Source organism: Scyliorhinus torazame, chromosome 16 (assembly GCF_047496885.1).
Source record: "Scyliorhinus torazame isolate Kashiwa2021f chromosome 16, sScyTor2.1, whole genome shotgun sequence".
Taxonomy (NCBI): Eukaryota; Metazoa; Chordata; class Chondrichthyes; order Carcharhiniformes; family Scyliorhinidae; genus Scyliorhinus; species Scyliorhinus torazame.
The window spans coordinates 112,291,352-112,309,079 of record NC_092722.1 but is presented as its reverse complement, the minus strand read 5'-3'; the positions used below and the strand labels follow the sequence as shown (position 1 = coordinate 112,309,079).

At 45.0% G+C, this 17,728-nt stretch overlaps 1 protein-coding gene across 20 annotated transcripts in view; it reads right to left on the bottom strand.

Moving 5' to 3' along the window:
• fam13c (family with sequence similarity 13 member C) overlaps window positions 1–17,728 on the bottom strand; it is a 304,619-nt gene that overhangs the window by 174,247 nt on the left and 112,644 nt on the right. For 18 of the 20 annotated variants that reach the window (XM_072478901.1, XM_072478903.1, XM_072478904.1 and 15 more), the window contains one exon: window positions 7,003–7,069. The exons of 1 other annotated variant lie outside the window; for it this stretch is intronic. In XM_072478901.1, the coding sequence (XP_072335002.1) occupies window positions 7,003–7,069 (67 nt within the window). Of the gene's footprint in view, window positions 1–7,002; window positions 7,070–11,031; window positions 11,267–17,728 lie in introns of all 20 variants that reach the window. One more of the 20 variants, XM_072478908.1, reaches the window with a different exon arrangement.

Here is a 17,728-nt window from a genome sequence, read left to right as displayed (position 1 = left end):
GGCATAAATGGCTATGAGCCAAGTGCTGGAAAATTGGATCAGAATAGTTAGGTGGTTGTTTTTGACCAATGCAGACGCGATGGGCCCAAGGGCTTTTCCTGTACTGTAGACCTCTATGACTCTATGACTATGACACTATGGCACCCTATCTTGTCATAGATTTGGACAGAATTTTTAAACGCTTTAGGTATGTTAGTTTTCTCTATCATTTCACACACATATTCTTATTCACACTACTTTGTTATAAATGATTACAGACTCCACATAATCTAATTATTAAATGCACATTGATACTAATTCTACAAAAAAATGAAGCTTTTAATGAGAGAATATCTAACAGAAAGAATTAAAACATTAATCTGATTGTAACATTCCCTGCAGCTTAATGCCTTTTAATTAATCTTTATAGCACGATTATTCATTAAGGATCATCCCTTTTATGGATGGAAATGGTTCGGGATAAATTTTTACGATTGTAGAAACCTACAGCATCACAGAAGGAGTTCATTTTTCCTACTTTGGTGCTTAGAAAAAGCAAAGAACAAACAAAGAACAAAGAACAGTACAGCACAGGGACAGGCCCTACGGCTCCCCGGGCCTGTACCGATCATGATGCCCGTCTAAACTAAAACCTTCTGCATTTCCGGAGTCCGTATCCGCTATTCCCATTTTATTCATGTATTTGTCAAGATACCCCTTAAACATCGCTATCATATCTGCCTCCACCACCTCCCCCGGCAGCGAGTTCCAGGCACCCACCACCCTCTGTGTAAAAAACGTGCCTCACATATCACCTCTAAAATTTGCCCCTCGCACCTTAAATCTATGCCCCCTAGTAATTGACTTTTCCACCCTGGGAGAAAGCTTCTGACTATCCATTCTGTCCATGCCACCATAATTTTGTAAACTTCTATCAGGTCACCCCTCAACCTCCCTTGTTCCAGTGAAAACAATCTGAGTTTATCCAACTTCTCCTCATAGCAGTCATGCTTCATCCCATACTCCTACGTTTTATCCACAATCTTATAAATCCCTGATCCTCAGGTATCTGTCCAACTCCTTAGTAAAATTATTTCATGAAATCAGCATCTACCACCTTTTCAGATACAGCATTCCAGATCCTGCCAACTCAGTGAAAAAATTCTCATCTGCTCTCTAGGTCTATTGTCAATGGTTTTGAATGAGGCCTCTGCTTATGCACCGATTCACCAGCGAGAGCAATTTTTCTCGAATCCGTATCAAAGTATCTCATGTCTCATCGTCTGTTAGATCATTACCGAATCTTTCCTATTCCCAGGAGAACAGTCCGAACACTTCCAAACTCTGCTCATAGCGTAGGTTCAACATCCCTGGTAACTTCCTGCTAAACCTCTGTTATATCCATCCTAAAGCCTTTACGCTATTCTTAGTGTGTACCCAGAACTGCCCACAATCCCGCAGCTAAAGCTAACCAGGCATTTATTAAGTTCCAACATAAAATTTGCTTTTATATTTTCTTCCTGTATTGATACAGAATAGAAACAGGCTGTATCTTCCACCGTGCTTGCTCCTCGGAAAAGCCATCCAATTAATCCCATCCCTTTGCTTTTCGGCCATAGCCCCACAACTTGGGCTGTTCGTTTTTGTGATGAAATCTATATTTTGTGAATATTTGTTTTGTTTTTTTGCTAGGTGGGGTGGGGGGAGACCTTTGATTGACTGGAGATTGTAACATTTAAAATACAGAATGCACTGAGGGTTGATACAGTTGGTCCTGCCTACAATGGGGACAGAACTCTGTTTGAAGATCCTAACAGGTCACACAGATCAGTTCCAAGGACATCTATTTAGCTGAAGTGTTGCTGTCAGCTCCATGCTGCTGAGGGTGCTGGGGCTCAACAAAGCCCCGGGAGCTGTTGGCAGCTCCATGTTGCTAAGAGTTGGAGCTCAATGAACGCCAGGAGTGGTATTTGCTTGGTGCAGCTGGGGAGATTGGGGAAGCCTAGAAGCAGTTGTTGGCGGCAGCATGACTGGGAAACTGGGGCCGTGTCTGTGTTTAGACACTGGAATATGGATTGGTCACCACAAAGGGACTCAGTCTCGGTAGGTCAGCTCAGCTGGAAAATAGACCCAAACCTGGGAACAGATCTGAGAGAGATCTGGAACAGTGCGCGTTTTTCGGGTGAGGAGTGTACCAATGGAAATCAGATGGAGTAGAGCTGCTGTCTGCTGGAGATCAGACCAGTTCTTTGAAAGAGAGCATCTAAATCCCCTCAGGAGAACTGAATTTTAGAGTCTCTGTGATTCACTGATGTCTTAGTTGAATGCTGAGAAATCCAAGGGACCTGTCCTGGTCATGTCTGCCATTTATTGTGGAATTTGAGGTGTATCCGATCAGTCTGTTAAATTCATGTTTCCCTCATGTTAATCCTGTATGTTAGGCTATAAGATGAATAGTATGCACTGTTAGCTCTGCTGACTTTTGTATAGTAAAATGTTTTCTGTTTGTTTAAAACAGTGGAATCTTGTGGATTAATTCTTTTCATAAGTAACTAGGGTTTCAAATTACGTCTGCTTAAAAAAAAAAGGTTACTGGTCCGTAATCGTAACAAATTTGGGGATCTTGTCCAGGACCGTAAAAAAAATTTGGGGGTCTCATTCAGGACCATAAGAAAATTAGGGATCTGGGGCAGAATTCTCCGCAATCGGCGCGATGTCCGCCGACCAGCGCCAAAAACGGCACGAATCAGTCCGGCATCGCACCGCCCCAAAGGTGCGGAATCCTCTGCATCTTGAGGGGCCGAGCCCTAACCTTGAGGGGCTAGGCCCTCGCCGGACTGATTTCCGCCCCGCCAGCTGGCGCAGAAATGACTTTGCCGGGCGGCGCATGCGCGGGAGCGTCAGCGGCCGCTCACGGCATCCCCGTGCATGCGCAGTGGAGGGGGTCTCTTCCGCCTCCGCCATGGTGGAGACTGTGGTGAAGGCGGAAGGAAAAGAGTGCCCCCATGGCACAGACCCGCCCGCGGATCGGTGGGCCCCGATCGCGGGCCAGGCCACCGTGGGGGCACCCCCCAGGGCCAGATCGCCCCGCGCTCCCCCCCCAGGACCCCGGAGCCCGCCCGCGCCACCTTGTCCCGCCGGTAAGAGAGGTGGTTTAATCCACGCCGGCGGGACATGCATTCCAGCAATGGGACTTCGGCCCATCCGGGCCGGAGAATCGCCGGGGGGGGCCCGCCAACCGGCACGGCGCGATTCCCGCCCCCGCCGAATATCCGGTGCCGGAGAATTCGGCAAACGACGGGGGCGGGATTCACGCCAGCCCCCGGCGTTTCTCCGACCCGGCGGGGGGTCGGAGAATCCCGCCCTATAACATTATTATTTTCAGATGCCACGTAGACTACCACCCAAGACAAACACAAGCTGCTGAGCATGATATTGCAATGGCGTTCTAAAGATATCTCCCAGTCACATCCACAATTTTTAAAGTTGCTTCCACTTTCTTCCCTTCTCTTTAGGTCCATGTCCACCATCCCCCCTGAATTTGATAATGAACGAGATGATTACTCCAAGGGACCATCTGCTGGTGGGAGTGGTGGGGCGAATACAGTTGGTGGGTGGCAGATAGTGAGTATAGCTGGTGGTCACCCAATTGGCCCAGTGACAGTGAAGGAACAAAGATATATTTCCAAGTCAGGGTAGTGAGAGGTTTGGAGGGGAACTTCCAAGTGGTGGTGTTCCCAGGTATCTGCAGCCCTTGTTCTTCAAGGTGGTAGAGGTCGCGGGTTTGGAAGATGCTGTTGAAGTAGCCTGGTGAGTTTCTGCAGTGCATCGTATAGATGGTACATATGGCTGTCACTGTGCGTCCATGGTGGTGGGTGTGAATGTTGAAGGTGACGGATGGGGTGCCAATCAAGTGGGTTGCTTTGTCCTGGATGATGTTTAGCTGCTTGAGTGTTGTTAAAGCTGCACTCATCCAGGCAATGGGAGAATATTCCCTCATACTCGTGATTTGTGCCGTGTAGATGATGGACTGGCTTTGGGGAGTCAGGAGGTGAGTTACTCTGTGCACAGTTCCCAGCCTCTGACCTGCTCATGTAACCACAGTATTTATACAGTTGATCCAGTTCAGTTTCTGGTCAATGGTAACCCTAAGGATGTTGATAGTGGGGGATTCAGCGATGGTAATGCCACTGAAGGGCAAGGGGCGATGGTTAGATTCTCTCTTGTTGCTGGGCACTTGTGTGGCACAATTGTTACTTGTCAGTTGTAAGCCCAAGTCTGGACAATTATCCAGTTCTTGCTGAAAATACGCACGGACTGCCTCAGTATCTGAAGAGTTGTGAATGGTGCTATCATTTATTATTTTGACTAGGGACTTATGATGAACTTTGGGTTGGCTTTAATGGTGGTTTTTAAAATTTATTCTTGGTGCGTGAGCATTGCTTCAAATCCACCATTTATTGCACGTCTACAAATATCCCTACAATCATCTGTGAACTTCCCCACTTCTGATCTTATGATTGAAGCAAGGTCATTGATGAAACAGCTGAAGATGGTTGGGCATAGGACTCTACCATGAAGAACCTGTGCAGCGATGACCCAGGACTGTGGTGATTGACCTCCAACACTATCTTCCTTTGTGCCAGGTGTGACTCCTACCAATGGAGAATCCCCCCCCCCCCCACCCCATTCTCATTGACTCCAGTTTTGCTGGGGCTCCTTGATGCCATACTCAGTCAAATGCTGCCTTGATGTCAAAGGCGATCACTCTCACCTCACCTCTGGAGTTCAGCTTTTTTATCCATGTTTGAACCAAGGATGTGATGAGGTCAGGAGCTGATTGGCCCTGGAAGAGCTAAACTGTGTGTCAGTGAGCAGGTTATTGCTGAGTAAGTGCCTTTCCACACTGTTGACAACACGCTCGGTCACATTACTGATGATCAAGGGGAGAGAAATGGGGTGGTATTTGGCCAGGCTGGATTTGTGCTATTTTTTGTGTACAAGACATCACTGGGCACTTTTCCACATTGCTGGCCGGATGCCAGTGTTGTAGCTGAACTGGAGCAACTTGGCTATGGGTGGGGCAGGTTCTGGAGCATACATATAACCACAATCAACAATAACAGACAGAAACACAATGAGCACATTTCCAAAACCAGCATCTAATGTTTGTTGTTCTTACTGCAATTATATTTTTAAGAGCATCTGCAAAGAAATATCTTTTCCCTCACCTTTTGATTTATACAAAAGATTCATTTTATTTTTTTCTCCAAACTCATCTATTAAGCGTGTAATAAAGCAATTCAACCAAGTTCCTTGTTGTTTTTTCTCACCAGGGGTATGTTTCGTTAAGTATAGACTTTCCGAGGATTCAACATTTTACTCATCAAAAGGGAAGAGTGAGCAGAGACATAGAAAGCACTTGAGATCTGAAAACACATTAGACTTTGTATTCTAGACTATGTTTGAAAAATTATAAAGACTACATCATATTAATGTTTGTATTATATAGAAATAACTCAAATAAATGAAGGGTCATACTTACAACAACTTGCATTTGTGACGAATGCAAGATTTTAAATATATTGGAATATAAACACTGGGCAATTTAAGGGGTCAAAGGCTGGATTAGAGTGTGTTTGACTGCAGTAGTCACGTTTTTCAAAGAATTTTGTCTTACAAGACCAGAAAGCTTTTTAGGAGCCAGAGATGAAATTGACAGAGTAAAAAGCCTGGCCACTGATGCACTGTTGTTTGACTAGGGGGAGTCCTGGGGAGTTAATGTGTTTTCAGCTTGGGGAGATTATGTCATTGCTGGATAGAGCTAAGGCATTCAGACCTTTTGAGAAAGATTTTGAGTTGAGCTTTGAACTGGCTATCCTTTAGACCACAAGTAAAGTATTTTGCTCTCACAGTAGGATAATCTTTTTAAAATAATAGTATTTACAGGCGTGCAGACTTATCTGAGGACAAGGAAGAGGCTGAAAGAAGCCAGTTGATGTCAAAGACAATCATTCTCGCCTCACCTCTGGAGTTCAGCTTTTTTATCCATGTTTGAACCAAGGGTGTAATGAGGTCAGGAGTCGAGTGGCCCTGGTAGGACTAAAGTGAGCCAGCTGATGCCACCATGAAACATCTGTTTGAAACATCCAGCCAGAGTCTGCAGGGGTTCTAACAGGAGCCAAATCTGTTCTGCAAAGTAGGTATTCATCTGTGCCATTGGGTTGTAGGATGAATTGAGAGCTGTATGTTTTTCCTTTCTTGTTGTTTAATTGGGAATAGAGATAATAATTGCGGGTAATGTATTTACTGTTTTTAGTTGTATTGTTCAAGGGGTAATTGCAAGCTATTTTTGAGGATGATGTTAAAGAGTTTAATATTGTGTTAATAATAAAGTTTTGTTTTAAAATACTAAATCCCCATTTCTTCATGCAATCACTCCTGGAGCAAAGAATTCTTTCTGCACAATCTTACAGAATAAACTCAAATATTGGGGTTTCAGTCCAGTATCGCAGCCACCGTAGGGATCTGGTCTGGGATCATACTACATTTATTTAGCACCTTTAACAGAGTCCCAAGCAGTCTACAGGAGCATATTCAGACAATGATTTGAAATTGATCCAAAGGAGGAGACGTTAGAAACAGTGACCAAATGCTCGGAAAAGGGGTAAACTTTAAAGGAGAAAGATGTGGAGAGACTTGAAGAGGAAATTCCACAGCATAGGGCCTACAGGTTTGGCCGACATTCATGAGATGAAGGAACTGGGGATACACAAGTGGCCAGGGTTGGAGGGTGAGAGAACTCTCGGAAAGTTACAGGGCTGGAGGAGTTTACGGAGTTAGGGAGGGATTGGAACACGAGATTGAGAATTTTAAGTTTGAGGTATTGGTAGAATCAGAGCCAATGTCGCTCAGCAAGGTGAATGGAATTGGTGATAGGTAGCATACCATCAGCAGAATTCAAGATGAGCTCAAGACCATCCCATGTGGTGAATATTGATGGTTTTAGTGTTTGCCACCTACCTCACTGGAATCCTGTGATATTTCTGGAATTTCTTGTTCGGTCTCTACAGGTGACATGTTGTTCCCTCTGAAAGAGAAGTTACGGTTATATTTACACAGGATATTACTAGAGGCAGGGAAATTATAACCATGGCGGAAAACCTGCAAGTGCACCATTTATAATACACAATTTCCCTGTTTTACAATGTTGAAAGCACAGAGATGAAGATGTTGGTACTGGCAAAGAGCACATTCACCACCTTCTTGAGGGACATACATAGCAGATTGACTAATGTTGCAAAGGCCGTCTGCTACAACCTAGAATGAGCCTGAGAATCACCATTGCTTTAATAGCCTAGGACAAGGAAGTGTGAGATCTGGAGATAGGGTGCAGCCAGGAGCAAAGCACTAACAAAGCACTAAAAGTGTCCTCGTAAAGTTCAGACTTCCCACACCCTCTGCTGGATTCTCCGTCAGCGGGATCCTCCGTCCCAGCGGCAGCACACACACACCCGCGCATTTCTCGACAGCGTTGGGGGGGCCCACAATGGGAAACCCCACTGGCCGGCTATGGGAACAGAGAATCCCGCTGCCGATGGGGATGCATCGGATAAAGAGGCTGGCGGGATAAACAATACCGCCCCCTGCTCCTCATTAAACTACAGGTTTGAGGTTTTTGGTCTGCACACTTCAGTGTGTTAAGGCCTCCTGTGGGCTTCCCTCCTTCTGCCTCTTCCTTTGCAACTGCTGTGGACCCTCAGACATTGTTCCAACCTCTTCCAACGGTGGCACAGTGGTTAGCACTGCTGCCTCATAGAACCAGGGATTCGGGTTCGATTCCCACCTCGGGTGACCTAACCTGCATATTCTCCCCTGTATGGGATTCCCCTGGGTGCTCCGGTTTCCTCCCACAGTCCAAAGATGTGCAGGTTAGGTGGATTGGCCATGCTAAATTGCCCCTTAGGGTGGGATTGCAGGAATAGGGCGGGGGCTTGGGCCTCGGTAGGGTAGTCTTTTGAATGGTCGGTGCAGATTCAATGAGCAGAATGGCCTCCTTCTGCACTGCAAGAATTCTATGATTCTTCCATCCATAACAGCGTTCCAATCAACACAGCCTTCGGCAGCATCTCCCAAATCCATGACCCCCTCTGCCTAGAAGGACAGGTGCAGCATGTGCATGGGAGCACCATCACCTCCAGGTTCACCAACAAGTCACCTAGCAGCCTCATCTGGATATATAATCACCATTCCTACACTGTCACTGGGTCAGAATTTTACCTAACAGCACCGTGGAGTTCCTGCACTTTATTTACAGCAGTAGTTAAATAAGGCCCACGGCCATATTTTAATGGGCAACTAGGGATATACAATAAATGACAGACTTGAAGCAATGCTTCCACCTCAATAATCAACTAAAGAACCACCAATAAAGCCAACCCAAAGTTCAACAGAAGCCCCTAGATAAAATAACAAAAAAGGTCACATGACTTCAGGATATCCCAAATTACTTCATAGCCAGTGGAGTGCAGTAACGTAGGAAAACAAAGCAAGCATCTTGTACACAGCAAGATTCCACAGCCATAGAGTCAAATAATACAGAAGAGACCATTTGGCCCATTGAATCTGCACCGACAAAACTACACCAAATCAGGGCAGCACGGTGGCGCAGTGGGTTAGCCCTGTTGCCTCACGGCGCCAAGGTCCCAGGTTTGATCCCGGCTCTGGGTCACTGTGCGTGTGGAATTTGCACAACGTTCTCCCCGTGTTTGCGTGGGTTTCGCCCCCACAACCCATAGATGTGCAGGCTAGGTGGATTGGCCATGCTAAATTGCCCCTTAATTGGAAAAAATGAATTGGGTACTCCAAATTTTTAAAAAAGAGAAAAAAAATCAAAGAAAAGCGACACCAAATCTACACTAATCCATTTTCCAGCACTTGGCCCATAGCCTTGAATATTATGAAATTTCAAATGCTCATCCACGTGAGGTTTCCTGCCTCAACTACCCTGCCAGGCAGAGAATTCCAGACTCCCACTACCCTCTGGCCGAAACACATTCCTCAAATCCTCTCTAAACCTCCTCTGCCTCACCTTAAAATCATGCGCCCTTGTTATTGATCCTTTAATTAAGCCGGTCAGCTGCTTTCTATCCACCTGTCCGGACCCCTAATAATTTTATACACCTTAATCCGGTACCCCCTCAGCCTTCTCTGCTCCAAAGAAAACAACCTGAGATTATCCAGCCTCTCTTCATAGCTCAAATGCTCCACCCCTGGCAACATCCTGATAAATCTCCTCTGCACCCTCTCCAGTGTAATCACATCCTTCCTATAGTGAGACTTAATCACTTAAGAACACCATCATTTCTCTACAAAGAGTGCGATGGAATCTTTCATGTCTAATCACAGACTCAGCCAGTTAAGCTTTTGGAACGTTTAGCATAAAGCTTCACCAGCCAGAACTGCCAAGTGTCTCACTGTTGGTCAAAACAAACTAGCCAGTGGTGTAGCCGGGAACAGCTCCTAATCTCACCTGCTCCCTCCCTTTTAGCTATTCCCACTCCATCATTTGCAGACTGTTGTGTGTTATACAATATTGTCCATTGTAGACCTGATCAATTCCTGAAAAAGGCATTTGGGTCCTTAAACATTTGCAATATAAATAGGCGGCATCTACGATTGGTACGCCAGCCATGTAAAAGGTGGCCCAATTTAAAATGATGGCAGTGGTTCTTCTGGTGTGAAATGGATGGATGGGAATGTGCTATTGTTTTCAGTGTCCAGGTGGCTACTATATTGATGTTAAGTAATTTAAAATTCTCCCTCGTCTTTTCAAAGGCTGTTTGTGATCAGATAGAGTCATTACAGTGCAGAAAGAAGCCATTCAGTCCATCAACTCCATGCCAGCTCTTTGGCGAGCAAGCCAGTCAGTCCCATTACCCGCTCTATCCCTGAACTCTTGCACTTTTATTTTCTTCAAGTGCCCATCCAATTTCCTTGTGAAATCATTGATCTCCATTTCCACCACTCTCATAGACAGAGAGTTCCAGATTGCTACCCCTTGTTGCACAATAAAGTTCTGCCTCACACTCTATCTCTTGCCCAAAACCTTAAGTCTCTGTCCCTGGTCCTTGTACCGAGAGCTTATGGGAACAGCTTTTCTTTGTCTACCTTATCTAACCCTGTCATAAACTTGTACACATCTATCTAATCACCCCACAATTTTGTTTTTGCTTTATGAATAATAATAATAATAATAATAATAATAATAATAATAATAATCGCTTATTGTCACAAGTAGGCTTCAATGAAGTTACTGTGAAAAGCCCCTAGTTGCCACATTCCAGTGCCTGTTCAGGGAGGCCGGTACAGGAATTGAACCCGCGCTGCTGGCATTGTTCTGCATTGGAAGCCAGCTATTTAGCCCACGGTGCTAAACCAGCCCCTCTACATTTTAACATTCATTCTTGGGATGTGGGTGTCGCTGGCCAGGCCAGCATTCATTGCCCATCCCTAATTGCCCTGGGAAGGTGGTGACGAACCACCTTCTGGAACTGCTCCAGTCCATGTGGTGTAGGTACATCCACAGTGCTGTCAGGGAAGGAGTTCAAGGAATTTCACCCAGCCACAGTGAAGGAACAGTGATATATTTCCAAATCAGGATTGTGGGTGGCTTACCTCACATCTTTGGACACTAAGGGGCAACTGATCTTGGCCAATCCACCTAACCTGCATATCTTTGGACTGTGGGAGGAAACCGGAGCACACGGAAGAAACCCACGCAGACACGGGGAGAATGTGCAAACTCCACATCGTCAGTTCTACACAGCGAGCAATCGGTGGGGTTTCTCGACATGGAGAAAGGAAACCTGACAAGATTCAGTGGCTCTTTGTTTGACAATTTACATCGCTGTTGGCAGTAGCCAAATATAGTATAATCTCAGCACTGGGTCTCATCAATTCATCATTTAATTCTAAACTCTATCCACAACTACAGAAGGTTCAAATGGAAAAAATCTTTTTCTTCTTTTAAATGATGTATCATGGGCTCACGATTTCCAACATGAGGCAAATGTCTGCTCGATCGACTGGAAAACGGGAGGTGAATCTTTCCATCGGGGTTTTCTCCCACTGGGAGGAACTGCTGGCAGGTTTTCTTAACACCACTGTTTCTGGGTCAACAGCTGCTGTTCATGCAGGATAGCTGTACTGGAGCCATTGGGGCGGTAACGTTGTCTGCCGCTCGAGATTGGGATCCCCGCATTTGTACACTGCCAATGGATGGTCACTGTGGAGTGTGAGAATAGTGGAGTCATTTCACCTTTCCCCATGTGGTCATAACAAATCTGACGGCTTGGAGAAGAGAAATAAGCAGCACACATGGAAACAGGATGTGCAGGCCAACTTCCAGACCAAACATTAAATAAATGAACATCCTGGCCGTGTGTCAGCCTTCTTGGGAGGGGAAATGTTCGCCTTGCCAGTCGAGTCCATGTGAATGCTGACACAGTGCAAACCCCTGTCGAGTTGGGTGTTCTGATACACAAATGAACCAACACGGTTGTAGATGGTACAACTCTGTTTTATTGTCTTAAACAATAACAACTAATAACTGCTGGCTGAGGTTCGTGCTTCACCAGCTAACCTGTGGACCCAGTCCTTTCACTATCTTGATGAGGCACTCAGCACATGGTGTATGTCTGAGTGGCACGCTGTAAGCTCTGTGCTCTGAGCTATCTCCTGGTAGAATGAGCGGGAACTGTGGTGTTCCCTGTTTTATAGTGTGTGTGCTCTCACTGGTGATTGGCTGTGATGTTGTGTGTGTGTTGATTGGTCCAACTGCCTGTCCATCAGTGTGTGTGTGATTGCACCATGATATGCTAATGTGGATATCATGACAACCCCTACATCAAGGTCTAGGTCAAGGCCCGGGGGTTCCACTAGCATGACATTTTCTAATACTGTGACCTTTCCTTTTCCTTCCCTTCCCCCTGCCCCAAGCAGCATGGAAACTGCAGGACCAGCCAAAACCACCATTTTCTCTCCCAGCATGTAGGGTATGGGGACGCATATTAAAGATAGAGAGAGAGACAATAAACATTTGGTGTGGGCACCAAATACTCCAGCCACTCTCCAGCATCTTGTTGTTTAAGTGATATGTACACATGTAATTTACAATTCCATACTTTTAATAATCAAAAATGTTTTTAAAAAGTGAAAAAGAAAGTCAATTGTTTCCTGTGCACTTTTCTGGTACCAGGGCCAGCACATTTTGGAATTATAAAGGCATCAAAAATTAACCGGGAATGAACGAGGTCCAGCTAACTTGATAGTTGGGTGCTGAAGAGACTTTTATGCGTTGCAACAGGTGCAAAGGGAATGGTCTGACGGAAGATGAAAGAAGTTTAATTGCTGTAGTTTAGAAAAGATGCGTAAGGGTGGCATTAGCGTGGTATCTGAAATATTTTGCAGCATGCAGAGAAGTTTAAACCAGGATTTCCTTTCTGGCCAGTTTAGCAAGGCTTCGAAGGTTAAGGGAAAAATTAACATTCAATGGATGCTAATTAAATGGGTGGCAAATGTTGGAAATTAAGTGCCAGGTAATGCACTGGCAAAGATGCCAAGGGAGGATAAATGGCTGGAATTCTCTGGTCGTATGGACTCTCTTTTCCACTTGCAGCGCATCCCCGCCCACAGGTTTACAGGCAGTGTGGAGTGGTTTCATTGGGAAATCCCATTGTCAAACAGCAGGAGTAGAGAATCCCACCGCCAGGAAATACTTGACTGGGGGACCGGAGAATCCTGCCCAAGATTAGGAAAGATGGATGTTAAACTGGACAAATTGATTAGAGTGCTGGGTTGGATTTCAATTGAACAGCATGATGGTTGGATTGATACTGGGCGAGGAAATTCGGACTGACTGGTGTCGAGCTGGCTGTTTTAGTTTGAGTAATGCCAGTTTGGACATTTTTATTTGACTAGAGGGGTGAGTGGCTTGGTGATATTTACAGACATGCACAGTTCGGCCGTTGCGACTTCGCAAAGTGTACATTGCTCAGCAGTAACGCACTTAACCTCCCAGCCACAATATTGTGGGTGTAGATCCCACTCCAAATTCCATATCTAGGATGACACTCCAGTGCAGGATTGAGGAAGAGGGTGGCAGAGCTGCCATGCTTCGGATAAGACCCATCCTCCCTCTGAAATGGGAATAAAAGGATCCCAGACACTATGCCGAAGGAGAACAGGAATGTTCGCCTCTGTGGTTTGAGCAATATTCAGCCCATAGCTAATGTTATAAATGGAGTATCTAGTCGCGAATCTCATTGAAACTTGCCCTGTTACAAGTTGTCTGTCTCATTTCCTACATTACAGCAAAGTAAGTAAGTAAAGTCACCAGATGACCATTGACTGCTTTCCCCTTTGAGGAGGAGAACTGACTGGTGGTAATTTAACCTTCGGATCACCACACCTCAGGCGAGGGATAAGGTTCATGAATAACCTCAGCTGGTACGGGAATTGAACCCGTGTTGCTGGCCTCGCTCTGCATTACCAACCAGTTGTCCAGCCATCTCAGCTAAACCGGACCCATTACAACAAAAACTGTACTCCAAAAGTACTTAATTGACTATAAAATGCTTTGACATGTCCCTGGGTGGTGGTTTGCGTTGTATAATGCAAGTCCTTTTCTTTCCCAGCTGTCCAATATCCATATGTCATTCAATGGCCCCAATCAAAACATATCTCCTAATATATAAAATTAAGTTTTGCTTTAATCATTGATCAGGCCACTGATATATTAGTCCTCCCCAAGAACCATTAGTGGAAACAAACTTGGGTTTGTGTGGCAGACACAAATCAATCATTGGGTTATTATAGGTTTTACAGCAGAGTCCCTATTTATTGGGCCATAATGGTGGCAGGAAATTTGGGCCAGATTCTGAGTCAGCTGCAGAAACCCATGCATCACGCAAGGTTAGACCTTCAGAAATATGTGGCTAATTTTGTTCAATAGTGTAATGTGTATAATTTATTCATCTGCAGGCATTGGATAACATCTTGTTCCCAGAAGTCTCAATTAATGCTTCAGAAGAGAGCATTTTAATCATTTGTCATGATCCTAGTCTACATTTGGAGCTCTGTGACTCAGAGGAAGCATGGTTGGGAAAATCAATACTTATAGGAAGCAACTGAACTGCAGAATGTGTGTTTATTACTGGCATTTGAGCATTTTACTTCCACAATTTTTAATATTATGTTATAACCAACAATGTTATCTATGTCTGAATTTGGGCAGGTGTACTGAGACTCATGCAGCACAGAAGGCCATTCAACCCATTGTCCCTTGCCAGCTCTTCACACAGATATCCAATTAGTCCCACTTCCCTCTTATTTCTCCATAGTCCTGTCATTTCCATTTTGCAAATTACTATTGAATCTGCTTCTGTCACCCTTTCAGGGAGTGTATACCAGATCATAACTGCTCACAATGTATAAAGAAATTCTACTCATTTCTCCCTTGCTTTTCACAAACACTCTTAACTCTGTGTCTGGTTTAGGATAACACAGGTTGCTACAAGGACTTCAGAAAACACACAGTCGCTTGAAACCCACTGGCTGACTGTGATCAGCCAACACACCACACTCTGCAGCCAAATGGCAGATGCCACTCAATCGATGTTCCATGCATTTATCCTCAAATATCCCCCCGGATGATTGTAATATGCGTTTTCCGAAATTCCACTCTCAAAAAAACACACTTTAAAATCTCCTTCCAAATGAATGCTTTCTCTCAGCTGTTTTCATCAAGGATTCACCTCCAGGTTTTCCAACTATCCTTTCAAGCAAACTGTCCTGCCTGTGGCAACATTTTCTCCCTATCTACACTATAAAAACACTTCACAATCCTTAAATCTCCTCTTAACCTCTTTGTTCTAAAGGAGGGGTTGTTGTTGTACAATTGCTGCAATCGGCAGATACATTCAAACTCCATACTCCTATGTTGCAGTGGTTTGTTTTTTACACAGCAGAGACTTTTGTAGCCACCTGGGTTGGCCACTTCCCGACTTAAAATGGAGAACCGCAAAGGCTGAAGGGAAATTCAGCCAACACAGGCAAAGACTAGCAAATACAGAAATCATGGATATTGAAACCTGAAAGAAACCAGACAACACTGAAACCAGCAGCCATCTGCATAGTAATGAGCAATTGCAAGGCACAATTGCAATAGTTAAGCCAAGCCAGACTCCTCGGCGCCAGCAGGAGCCAAGACAAAGGAAGGCCAACAGACATTTAGGGACCGCCCAGCGATCAGGGAACAACTCCAGTATTGGAGAAATCGATCCAAGTGATCGGAACGCAGTCCAATCATTTGGAACCAGGTACGGGGTCCGCCCCGAAGGGCGGGAAGCCCCTGGGGACTATAAAGTAAAGCACCCAAGTTCAAATCGTTCTTCTTTGGCAGGGTCACTCAGCAACTTGAATCAACCCGTGAGAGTGACCTGGCTCAGCTGCCGCCAACCAAGTAAGTCTCAAGTCAACGCTCGCTACGAGATAGGCGCTCCTAGCTACCAGTCCATACCAGCTTTTGAATCCTGCAGACTCAGGACCTGAAAGAAAGGCCATTTGTTCCCCTGACCTGGTCGGCCAGTCCGAAGCTAAGTATAGGCCTTTTAGTGATAGAAATAGCCTAGAAAGTAGAGTTTATGCATGAGTAGTGATTTATTGTGTATAATAAATGTGTTTTGATTTGAAACTTATTAATTGGTGTGTTGAGTTATTGATCATTACTTGAACTTGAACCTCGTGGCGGTATCATAAAGATACCTGGCGACTCTAGAGCAAAGGATAAACAAACAGAGCAAATTACGATTTAAGAGCCAACCAAAAGTTAGCAACACTTTGTGTGGTTAAGATTCTCAACTCTGGATTGTTTCAAAGTCTTCCCTTTAAAACCAGTTTCCAACAAATGGGTTCTCGACCTTTTCTGAAATCTTCCCCACGTTTCAAAAGAAGGGAGGGAGGAGGAAAAGGGGACTTTAAAAAAATAATTTTAAGGAAAATAATAAGGTACGAATTAGGAGTAAATAGCTAAACTAATATTTAGAAATTTTCAAAAAAGGACAGTAGGTGAATGGCGGTAAGTGGAGAAAGGAAGGTGCAACTCTCTTGCTCTTATAATGCACTGTCAGGTCGAAATGACCATAAACATTGCCATGGGAGAAAGCTTGCATCCATTGTATAAATCTGTCGCCCCATCCATTCTCAACAGACTCTACACACTCTGCTACAAATGACAAAATAACCTTCAATAATAAAGGGAAAGAAAGCCTCATTGGTCTTCTGATATTCAAAATCAATTTACTGGCCTTTCATTTACTTCAGGATCTTGTAAGGAGCTACCATTACCTGAATAAGGAGTGCTTGGTATTGAACTTGCAGATGATGGGGGCCAGGCAAGTAAGTAGCGTCATAGATTATCATAGAATTTACAGTGCAGAAGGAGGCCATTCGGCCCATCGAGTCCGCACCGGCTCTTGGAAAGAGCGCCCTACCCAAGGTCAACACCTCCACCCTATCCCCATAACCCAGCAACCCCACCCAACACTAAGGGCAATTTTGGACACTAAGGGCAATTTATCATGGCCAATCCACCTAACCTGCACATCTTTGGACTGTGGGAGGAAACCGGAGAACCCGGAGGAAACCCACGCACACACGGGGAGGATGTGCAGACTCCGCACAGACAGTGACCCAAGCCGGAATCGAACCTGGGACCCTGGAGCTGCGAAGCAATTGTGCTAACCACAATGCTACCGTGCTGCCCCAAATGGTCAAATGCCACAGTGGTGAAAAAGGCCATTTGGCCCATCGGGTTTCTGCTGAATGTCATCTCTGAGAGCACCATCTACCTTAATTCTACATCGTTGTGACGCCCAGTTGCGAACCTATGCTTAAAAACGTAGAAACAATGCCATGGAAACTCTACTGGTAATGCATGTGCAACACACCAGTATGTCACTATAATTAATCCTATTGTTATAAGCATTTCTTTCCCTTGGTTTTCAACAGAACATCCTTCACTTTCCATTTTGTTTCAAATTTCACTGGACTATTAATATCTGCACCAGATTCACTACAGTTACATTTGAAAAAGTGAAACAGGGCAAAGACTCGTGGATTAGCTGAACAGATAAACTTTGGAGACAAATGAAACAGGCAAATGGGCTGAATTCTACGGCGGGGGAAGGTGCATTGCTTACACTCCCCTACCCCACCCCCACTATCCTGCTTATAAAGGCTGCCACACCGGCACACTATGCTGTGGGTGGCATTAAGAGGCAGAAAGTGGGACTCCCAACCCTCCGTGGAAGGAAGTCCTGCCTCGGGGAGGTGATACAGAGTGTTGTTTTGAGTACAGAGTGTTCTTATTAGCCTTTCTCCTGTGTCATTGCTTCACTGGCATCTGTTGAGGGTACTAAGCATGTGCGAGCTTTGGCTGGGCACTTTTTCAGTCTGCAAGAGGGTGCCTGTAAGCAAGACCTGTTTTGCTACTGCTCCTTGTTTCATGGTTATTGCTTTTCTGCTGCGTTAGTTATTGTTAAATTTTGTTACTTCTTTATATCAAGAAGTTCCTTCTTTTAAACAACACATTCAATTACCATCTTTGTGGTCTCAAGTTACCACAGCGGGGGGATCAGGTGCCTTGGGAGAAAGGGTTCAGGGAGGTGTGGGGGGGGGGGGGGGAGGC